Source organism: Neodiprion pinetum, chromosome 1 (genome assembly GCF_021155775.2).
Source record: "Neodiprion pinetum isolate iyNeoPine1 chromosome 1, iyNeoPine1.2, whole genome shotgun sequence".
NCBI lineage: Eukaryota > Metazoa > Arthropoda > Insecta > Hymenoptera > Diprionidae > Neodiprion > Neodiprion pinetum.
In genome coordinates, this window is record NC_060232.1 from 11,375,152 (window position 1) to 11,386,144 (window position 10,993).

The 10,993-nt window shown below is 38.6% G+C and overlaps 2 protein-coding genes across 5 annotated transcripts; both read left to right on the top strand.

Annotated features, from left to right (window-relative positions):
- Positions 1-1,109: 1,109 nt before the first annotated feature.
- On the top strand, positions 1,110-4,874 carry LOC124223903 (protein regulator of cytokinesis 1-like). Its single transcript, XM_046636283.2, has 6 exons — positions 1,110-1,400; positions 1,490-1,707; positions 1,791-1,935; positions 2,123-2,346; positions 2,448-2,532; positions 2,787-4,874. Exons 1-6 carry the CDS (start codon positions 1,215-1,217, stop codon positions 2,946-2,948), a joined length of 1,020 nt encoding a protein of 339 aa, XP_046492239.1. The 5' UTR covers positions 1,110-1,214; the 3' UTR covers positions 2,949-4,874.
- A 1,041-nt stretch (positions 4,875-5,915) lies between these two features.
- LOC124223888 (protein regulator of cytokinesis 1-like) lies at positions 5,916-10,591 on the top strand. Of its 4 annotated transcripts, none has more exons than XM_046636262.2 (10): positions 5,916-6,133; positions 7,413-7,527; positions 7,743-7,841; positions 8,069-8,209; positions 8,344-8,460; positions 9,063-9,185; positions 9,271-9,494; positions 9,595-9,739; positions 9,991-10,153; positions 10,293-10,591. In XM_046636262.2, the coding sequence occupies exons 1-9, from the start codon at positions 6,114-6,116 to the stop codon at positions 10,129-10,131; spliced, it is 1,125 nt and encodes a 374-aa protein (XP_046492218.1). In that variant the 5' UTR covers positions 5,916-6,113; the 3' UTR covers positions 10,132-10,153; positions 10,293-10,591. The 4 variants fall into 4 exon arrangements, with proteins under 4 accessions (XP_046492218.1, XP_046492209.1, XP_046492227.1 ...); XM_046636253.2 differs by having other exon boundaries at positions 9,991-10,145; XM_046636271.2 differs by having other exon boundaries at positions 9,991-10,138.
- The last annotated feature ends 402 nt before the right edge of the window (positions 10,592-10,993 follow it).

Sequence of the window (10,993 nt, forward strand, 5' to 3'; positions counted from 1 at the left end):
CTCGGTCACACGTGTAAACACAACGGCTTTCACTCGTGATTCTCACGTTTGGCCCGATCGACGTAGCACGTCTTTCACGCGATATTGTTGGCGAAGGGGTTAAGTTCTTAGAACAACAATCGCGAATTCTTTCAGGCATCGAATATCTAAATTCCTACAGGAATACTGGATCCTGTCAAAAAATTGTATCGAATAAGAATATATTATTCGTACACAGTATTACGAGAAAATTTACTTTCTCTTACCTTATAATGACATGCTTTCGGAACGTTTCCAAATAACGGACCCGGTAGAGGCCCCTGGTGTTTTTGGGGCCCGGGGATGCAGTCCCAGCCAGCCCCTCGCTTAGTCGGGCCCTGCACGTAACGGTACCTTTCGCCCTAGTACTGTGGAGGATATATACAGGATTGAGGAATTTATACATTTCTTGGAAAACCATAAGCTCACCATTTCCTTCGCTTTGTCTGAAAAACGGAGGTATTGTCCGCTCGAGGGACCCTTATACCTGAAGACGCCGCCTATGAAAGAACCCAATATACCTGCGAACGTCGCAGCTGCTTGCAATTCTTGGAAAACCATGAGCTCACCATTTTCCTTCGCTTTGTCTGAAAAACGGAGGTATTGTCTGACCGAGGGACCCTTATACCTGAAGACCGCCGCCTATGAAACAACCCAATATACCTGCGAACGTCGCAGCTGCTGTCGTTAGATTGTTGCTGCCTTGGCCGCCCCCAAAATTTACGAGCGGAAAACTTTCCAGTCAAATCCGAGGTGCCGGCCATGTTTTTTCATGTTCAGGAAGGTTCGAACCACGATTAAAAAAAAAATAATAATAATCGTAGGGGGTGGAGGGTGGCACCCTGATTTTTTCTTGATGCACGACCTCGAACTCCTCTATCGATTGGTACTGGACTTGATCGTAACTTCAATCTGGGATGTCGATCCCGAGGAAATTGACTGGAAAAGGCCTTGCTTCGATACTTCAGACGGGATCCAGGATTTCTGGGAATCCAGGGAATAGTGCCCGCCTCCTCTCCCTTCCCCCACCACGCCGCTTCCCTGTTCCACGCCTCGAGTTATTCGAACGTACGGACGTTCAACGGCGTTATTGCTTAGTCGAGGCAGCGCCGTCGAAGTTCTCACTTCACGAAAGTACTCGAACGCGAATCGACGTACAGTTCCAAGTACAAGTTCTAATTCTTAACGGGCGGATCATGGAACAGGATCTTGAAAGTAGCACACTCGGTCAAATGGAAGATCAAAGTATCACGCTGGCGAAGCAAGTCGAAGGGCTGAAGATTGAGGCAGTAAGCCTCCAAAATCATTTGGAGAAGCCGATCGAAAATTGTCAAGAAATTCTGGAGCGCATTAGGAAATGTATTGCCATGAAGAAAGATACTGTAAGTTTTTCGTTCAAACTTTAACCAGCATCACTTCACTTTTACCTGTCGTCGAGTATCGTGTCTAGCCAATTTTTGTCAACTTTCAGCTTGAGGATAAAATCGAAAGATGCAAACAGGAGATAAGGAACAAAACCTTAAAATACATTACGAAAGTTCGTTCGCGAATCGAAGATTTGTGGCGAGACTGTTATTATGGGGAGGAGGAATGTTTCAAGCCCTTCCGAGAACAAACCTTTACGGAGGATTTGTTCACCCTCCACGAAATAGAGATGGAGAGGTTGTGCGAACACTACAATTTTTGCAGGTATTATTTTCCACCATTCTTATATCATCCCCCATGCAAGAAAAAGGGCTGCCGTTGATAAGTAAATGTTGTGTTTTTTCTAGACCATTTGTTGGGCTTGTTAACAAACGACAGGACTTGGCCAAACAAATATATATGGTGGAACACCGTACGAAGGTTACAAATCTTTATCAGAATCAAGGTGACCGGCGCCTTGCACATAATAGCCGGCGTAGAGACACTAGAAAGGTATTCACATCAGAAATAAATTCGATATAGCTGACCGAAAAATGTCAATAATTTTTTGATAAAAATAAAGAATATACTGTCATTACTGTAAAAGCTGTGAGTTTCTCTTTCAGATTTTAACCGGTATCATTTTACTGTTACGTGTTACGTTAGGTATCGTGTCTAGACAATTTTTGTGAACTTTCAGTTGAAAGCTGAAACCAAAAGATCCGTACGGCTGAGAGGTGAGAATATTGAAAGGGTCGTACGAAAATTGCGTTATCGAATCCAAGAATTGTGGCATCAATGTTATGTTGGGGACGATGAACGTAGAGCGTTCCAGCTCTATGAAGTTTATCCTATTACGGAGCATTCGCTCTCCAGCTGCGAAAAAGGGTTAAAAAAGCAGTGCAATTATTATGGATACAACAGGTATTATTTTTTCCAATTTTCTTACTATCCGCCAGATAAGAAGAAGACCGGCCGTTGATAAGAAATGGCGATATTTACGGAACAATATTTGAACTTGTTAGGCAACCAAGTACGATATGGATAGAAATTCCGGATCTGGAAGATAGCCAGGCCTCTGGAGAAGAAGCGATTCGCAATCTTCGACAGGTATTTATGCCGGAAGTAAATTCGGTGCATTGAATATCGATTCCAACGATCAAATGCTTAGTACTGGTAATTTTGCACTAGTTTTAACAAAAGCGATGGAATACATACGTCGTTCTTGGTTCATTCTGTTTTCACATTAGTGACAAGCATCGCAATAATGTCATCCATCCACGATGACAATCTTACAGAATAATATTTTATTAAATTGAAAAAAGTGCTGAGTCAGACTTATAGTTAAATTTTCATTCATTCAGGAACTGCTGGAGCTGGAGAAACAATTAAAAGATTTGGTCGAACAGTACGAAAAGAAACATGGAGAACCATATAAGACAAATGGAAGAATATTGGGCGGCTCGTTGCAATTATCCGGGACGGAATACATGGCAGTTGAACGACCCGGGATTACGCTAAAGTAGGCTAGAAAGAGATCATTTGAGTGCATCGTCGGGCGTTGGAATACGGCGTATATCTCCTGCGAATTCTGAAGAGAGGGAAAAGACGGTCCAAAACCCCCGCAATAAATTGCCGTCGACACCTCGCTAGGAATCAGGGAGTCCGAAAATTACGTCAACCTCACTCAGTTGACTGTTGACAAGAATCTGAGAATATTTTACTGAAGCATTCTGCAGCATCAAACGTCTACATATTATATAGGATTAGTTATTTCTCATTATAAGTATCATACAAAAAACAAAATGGCGATAAGATGATTTCGATTCATGGACGATTCGTCATTACATCCCTGAAAACCAAGAGATAATTTTGCTACTGTGAGCACAGTTAATCGAAGATACATAAGTGCATTAATTGATGTAACAGATAGATTAAGCAAAATCTATTTCTATTTATAATCTCTGTGTAAGATGAAATATGCATTCTGAACTTTTGTAATCACGGTACTTTGTTGTTTCTCACTTGAAACTATGTAATCAATACATTATTATAAACATATTGTAAAACTCTCCGGGATTATTGTTTTCGTTCAGTGCGCTCGAGTAACAGAACCTGGGAACCTGTAAGATCGGTACGAGTCGGCATTTCCCAAGCACATGGCATTATACACCGAACGACATGTTTGTAAAGACTAATCGGTTTGAAATGTTCGTGCATTTCTCCGTTGCTTTGGTCCGGTAGAGTTCGGTCAGTCAATCATTCTCGAATGAAGACGAACTTTTTTCTTGGATTATCGATGCGCGCGTTTTCAATTCTTGCAACTTCTCCAAAATCTAATCCAACTCACTGTTCGTCGAAAGCAATCGAAATCTGACCATCTGACCGATTTACCGTTGTTTTTCCGTCCTCTGGTCAACGACGTTGCCGACTCCCAGTGTTTAAACCCAGATACATTATCGAGACGATAAACAGTAAACTTTTCCGAATGATCATGTGTCATTAGAGATAATTGACAGAGTAAATGTCCAAAGTGTATCGTTTGTAAAGTCCAATTCTGGTAATTGATTGTTCGGCCTGCAGCAGCGAGATGTAACAACTATCTGTATGTTTTATTATCTAATCTAAATGTTAGGTTCACGACTCACATTTCATCTTTCAAATCAATAAAAGATCGACATTGCGATAAGTGTGCAAGATATGCGTTCGAATTGCATTGACGTAATGTCCTTCTGTTATACCGTAAGTTTTGATAAATGTAGAGTACGTAACCCAATAAGGATAATTTGAGGAAGAGTTTGGTCAGGGAAAGTCATCGATTGATAAATTGCAACATTATTTTGATATGTTGCAATGTAATTATGTATAATTACGAATGGTCAAGTATCTAATACCTGTTCGGGACTGCGATAAGGTTTCTGATTCTTTTTCTCATCATTCCTGCTTATATAGTCTGGCAAAATGTTTTGTCGAATTAATTCAATCATCAAATTTGAAATTTATCAACTTTTGTTCAAAACCCAGAGAATCGAATAGCTCTGATCGGTTGAAAATGAGTAACGGTATAGAAAAATGTGTATTTATTTAAACTTCGACAAATAACTATAAACTTGAATCGAGTGGATGGATTATTGTTCTTTCGTCTGTCATGTTTAAAATATTTTGGCAATCGAGCATTGAAAGGAAAAACAGTAAGATTGATTCGTTAGAAAATAATTGTGGTGATTACAAACTGAGAAAGAAGTTATTGAAGCAAACAACTAATTTTTTTCACTTGCAGTTTATTTGGTCCGAACAACTTCTCACCCTGAACAATCATTTTTTTATCGAAACATAAATATTGATGTACAGATTAGAATGCTATATGCTTTCGAGTTCAATGTATTTCAAACTATCACATATTCATTTCATAGCATTAAACTGAAAATTTCGTATCGGAAATTTCGCGCCACTCAGCAAACTTTGAATTATTTTTTATTTTTCCCAAATACGGATTTTTTAAATTGAAAACTACAGCAATTGTAGCTCTGAACAAATGGGCTCTCAGAACTATACAAACTTATGGATTATTTGGATCAATTAATATTTATTGAAACTAATAAATTTTTTTTCTCACTGTACGGGCTCAAAGCGAGCTAACAATAATATCGTTGATGATTATCTGATCAAATAGAATTTGATACATTATGCGATCTATCTTGAAGAAGATTGAGAATGATAAATATGCGGATTGTACCAATTATTGACCTGGACATTTATGCGTATTTCTGCCGCTCTAGTGGGACAAAAAGAAAATCTTATTTACAAATATAAATTATAATTATAATTCCTGCAAAAGTTTTAGACCTTACACTAATAACGTTGATTAAACACCTATAGAATCACCGCTTACTGGTCTATCAATAATTTTTTGTTATTTCATTCGGCTACATTAAAAACACCGCGCAATCATAGATCCATGTAACAAATGTCAATATTTCTGTAATTTGACGTTATAAAAGTACTGTACAAAGCACTCAGTACTCATAATTCGTTACTCTGTACATATTATACCCACGTATGAACAAATAAATACGTTCAAATGAGTACATACCTACGCATACAGGGTGTTCCAAAAATTTCATCGACGACCGAATAACTCGAAAACATCAAGTCGTTGAAAAAAAAGGTGGGTATTAATGTTGTACGATTTTTCCCTAGCTACCCAGTGGTGACCTTGGCTTTGACCTTTCCAAGGACCTTCGAGGTCGTTTCAAGGTCAAGGCAATTTTTTTAAATGGGTGAGAGAGAGAAATTTTGTGTCGAGCTAATACCCGAGGGAAAGCGAAAAATTATTATTGGCTGAGCATGAATAGGGAAATAGTTTCGTTATAATGCCGGTTTAACTTAAGTTGAATCACGCAATAAGCTATATATGCGGGTGGTCCCCTTATCGTCGGTCCCAAGTCTTCCAAATTTTCCGCTCGAGTCGGGGCGTTACAATCGAGTAAAACTGGCGAGTGGGAGTTGCGCGCCCAGTTTTGAGCAGCAAAGCTCACATTTCACCTAAGTTCTGGTGATCAAAGCTGCTCTGCATGCGAAGCCAAAAATATTGACGTTATAGGAATTGTTTGACATTTTATACTGCGGATAGTTATTTTAGTTAAAGAAATTGTTCGATATTTTATTCTGCGAACAGTTGTCAGAAAAAAATGGCAGATCTTCGACTTTGGTAAGTACATTGTTCGTTGTCGCCTTTGGACAAGATGTGTCGGTTAGACGTTTACAGAACCTTGAAAATCGTTCAATGCGTCAATTAAAATTAAACCGTCATGGCATCAAATTTCGGGAGTACATCACCACGCCTAAAAAAGTTCGAGACCGTTGTATCAGACAAACTTTAGAACATTCCAAGGAGTTTGGACGTCACGCTTGTCTGTGTGATGGCTGGATTAATTTTCGTAAAAACAAAACCCTAGAAAATTGACGCAAGATAATATTACCTCGATTTATTAATTTTTATCAGAATATTTATCATCGGTTTATCACGTTCTTAACGTTATACGACCTTAAGGGGATCTGGTCACCACCCTTTGCCGATAAATGTTTGCAAAGCCAACAAGTGCGGGCTGCGACTCTACAATGAACACAAAATGACATTGACGGGATTAGTTTGAATGTTGTGATTTCAGGCCAAATTATTTTTTGTTGTCCATTTTGATTCTCATATGGTTACATGGTACTTAATCCTTCCACAATGTACGGCAATTGTTTCCGAAGAGCCAAGGTGAAATGACGGTGAAGCAGCTCCGGTTTCAAAATATTAGACAGGCTGTTGCTTGGAATTGTAAAAAAAAAAAACCACATGATTGAAAAGCAAACTCATTCGAAACCATTTCATCACAAACGAAGGTATTTTGTACAAAAGTAAAATAGGCGTCGTTCAATTCCGATAAACATTGTGGTTTGGACTCGTTGCTGATTTTTTGATAATGTACCAGACTTTGAAATTTATCTAGTCGAGATTATTTGGTTTGTATGAGGTCGCTAAAAACATACTTCACCGAAAAATATTACCGCTCTTCACTCCTTTCGAATTGCCCATCACTTTAAAATGTACTTCCTACTATACAGTTACCATTTTCGTCAAGGAGAATATTTTCTTGCAACAAGTACTAAAATTGAGAATAAGGAAAATGAGTATCGATATTACGAATGTTTGGTAAACCTGACCTCCATAAAATTGGGTGGTTCGCTTTTGATAACAGAAAAACACAGAGACGTGAACTTGAGCACTAGAATTTTCTGTCTCTCATCGATCCGTCTGCAACGCATCCATATTAAAATTCTCCACCAATTCTGTGGTAAAACCTTTTCATCAATCCTGTCACTAATACAGTCACGCTTCAATCGTATCTTTGGGTTGGTTTCTTCAAACAAGTAGTTGAAGCCATTTCACGTGCCGTTGTTTATTTCTTACCACAACATCGAGATGTTACTTATATTTTCAGGGAGCTAAAGGAACAGATGATCTATGGATCGATCAAGGATTTTATGGCTGAGATCGCAAGCATCTGTGATGTTCGGCAGGAAATGAACTTGCGGCAGTTCTTCGGATGTATTCAGGTAATCTTTCACGGTTTTACGTGCCTACCACTCACTGCCCTGAAATATTGCCAGCTTACTACCAACTTATAACAAATTGAAAATGATGCTTGATATCACTTCTGTTTTCGGTTGTTTATCTATGCCGGTAAAGAAAAAAAAAAAGTGCTCGAATGCAAATGAAAGTATAGTTTTAAGTATCGGTTCTTATCTTTAACGGGCGGATCATGCAACAGGATATGGGCTGTTGCGCGCTTGCCGAAATAGAACAAAGAAGAATACGCCTAGCGAAGGAAGTCCACAACATGAGGAATGAGACACTAAAACTTGGAAAGGTTTAATTATTCATTGTTTCAAACATTCATTTATTATTAAACACTTCTTTTCGTTTTACTACCAATAACTTTACATCAACTACAATCATTCGATTATCTACCTAATTTGAATTACTATTTATCTTCGAACTTAGCTGATTATATTCGATTGTATTAGAAAAATTTATTCATTAATGTTCTAGTCATATTGATTAGTTTTTGCCATTTTAACGACTGAATTATTGTAGGATCTAAAATTTGAGATCAAAAATGGTGAATACAAAAACTTATCACTATACGGCAAGAGAGTCAGACTGCGAGAACAGCTAGAATCTTTAAAGTCTGATCAACAAAAAAAATTGGACGCGAAAAAGGAACTTCTGGAAAAGGTTTGTTGTAGTAGAAATTCATGATAAAAAATTGTATATCCGTCATTTTCTTGCCGAAGGCTGAGTGTGCGAGTGTAGAGTAAATATTTTTTCAATGTAGATAATTTATGATATTGTCAATAACTCATTTCCAGGAAAAAGAAATTTGCAAGGTTCTTGGCTCCAAACCCATTGGAATGGCGGCAGTAATACCTACCGAAACTGACTTTACGAGTTTCAGATTGTACTTGGCCGGAATTGAAGCTGAAAAGGTGAATATTGGATGTGATATTTCAGTCACAGGTGATTTTGGCAATATTTGTCTTTGATTTGTTGCTACAATCGTTCGATTTCATGTCAAAAATACTTGTAAACTCCTTCGTTTCCCAAATTTTGTACCTATTTTGAATTTGGTTTTGTTAACTTCTCGTCTTTCAATTGTAAACGCGCATGGAAGGAGCATTAAAGCATTCCTGAATGGGGCGTCCATAAATTACGTTGTCGAATTTTGAGGCTTTTTAACCCCCCGCCCTTCTTTCCGTCATTATCTGTCAGATTTAAAGATCTCCTCTCCCTCTAAATGAAATGAAAAAAAAAAAATCACCCCGAGTCGCAGCGAGACCGCGCAAATAGAAATTTTTGTTTATTTGTGAACTTCGCATTTTGAACTTTCCCCTAGACCTTTGAAACCGATGACGTAATTTATGGACGCCCCCAAAGCGATATCATTGAGACAATGGACGAACCGCGTCTTGTGCCTGAGAAAGATTTTGAAAGCCTAGTTTACAATGGGGAAAATTTGATTCACAACAGCATGATTATGGGAAAGGTAGAACTTTACGATAATTAAAAGAAATTGCTCATAAATTCGAAGCAAGAGGCAGAGAAGAAACGAAACCAGCTGAAAGTTTTGTGGAATTATCTGGACGTGCCGGCTAAACAGCGTGATGAATTTCTGGATAGAAATAAAAGATATACCGCCAGTACGAGAAAAGCTGTGAGTTTTTCTCTCAGACTTTAACCAGCTTCGTTCTTACGTGTCGTCAATTAGCTTGGCCAGCCAATTTTTTGTAAACTTTCAGATCGAGGATGAAATCAAAAGATGCGAGCAACAGAAGAGTGAGATTATTGCAAGTAACGTATCAGATCTGCGCTCCCAAATCGAAGTATTGTGGAAGCGATGTCGTTTTGGGGAGGAGGACCGTGAAGCGTTCAAACCCTTTCACGATCAAACTTTTACGGAGGATTTGTTGATGCTCCACGAGGAAGAGCTGCAGAGGTTGCGCAAATACTACGAAACCAACAGGTTTAATTTTTTTCAATCTTTTCACTATGCGCGACATAAGAAGAAGATCGGCCGTCGATATGCAGTGGTGATTTTTTTTTCTTCTTTTTTTTCTTTGTAGAAAACTATTTCAACTTGCCGAGGAACAAGACGAAAGGAACCAGGAACTTATTGATCTGGAACAAAGGGCGGAGAGTCCAGATCGTTACTACACTCGATGCGACGAGCGCGATGAGAACGAACAACGCATAGAAGATATTCAGCAGGTATTTATATCAGAAGTAAATTCAATATATTGAATATCGATTCCGAAGACCAAATGCTTTGTACTTTGCACTTGTTTGAAGAAAAGAATGCGATAGAATACCATTCGTGGCTCTTCGTTCTTGCTGTTTTCACATTGTGACAAACCTCGCAATGATGTCATCCAGCTGCGACGATAATCTTGTACAATCATATTTTATTGAATTTACAAAAGTGGTCAGTCGGATTTACAGTTCAATTCTTATAAATCTAGGAACTGCTGAATATAGAGAACCAATTAAAATTCTTGGTTGACGATTACGAAACGAAAAATGGGGGACCATGTACAAGAGTCGGAACAAAATTGGTCAAGGCGTTGAGATCTGCTTTGCCAAATGCACTACATGTGGGCTAAAGCTAGAGTAAGCAGTAAGCTAGTATATATTCGTAATTCCGTTAAGAAAATAACTGCGGTACAATATTCATGGAGAACTTTCCTCAAATACATTCGTCTTTATTGATCAAAGTCGGTTTTATCATCTATTTATGTAAATATATTTCCTGCGAATTCTACAGAGCGGAAAAGGGAGATCCAACAACTTTCAATACCTCCCAATAAATCGCCGTCAACGCCTCGCTTGGTATCACGAAGGCTGAAAACAACGTCGACCTTGCGCCTCGCCCCCGCTCCAGGTACTTTACTTTTCATTTTCTCATTACCATGACTCGTTTTCAATTGATGAAAAAAATCAATAGAATTAAGCAACGAACTATTTCCATTTATAATCTCTGTGTACGATAAAATATGCATTTTAAACTTTTGTAATCACGGTACTTTGTTGTTTCTCACTTGAAACTCTGTAATCAATAAATTATTATAAACATATTGCAAAACTCTCCGGGATTATTGTTTTCGTTCAGTGCGCTCGAGCAACAGAACTTGGGAACCTGTAAGATCGGTACGAGTCGGCATTTCCCAAGCACATGGCATTATACACCGAACGACATGTTTGTAAAGACTAATCGGTTTGAAATGTTCGTGCATTTCTCCGTTGCTTTGGTCCGGTAGAGTTCGGTCAGTCAATCATTCTCGAATGAAGACGAACTTTTTTCTTGGATTACCGATGTGCGCGTTTTCAATTCTTGCAACTTCTCCAAAATCTAATCCAACTCACTGTTCGTCGAAAGCAATCGAAATCTGACCATCTGACCGATTTGCCGTTGTTTTTCCGTCCTCTGGTCAACGACGTTGCCGACTCCCAGTGTTTAAACCCAGA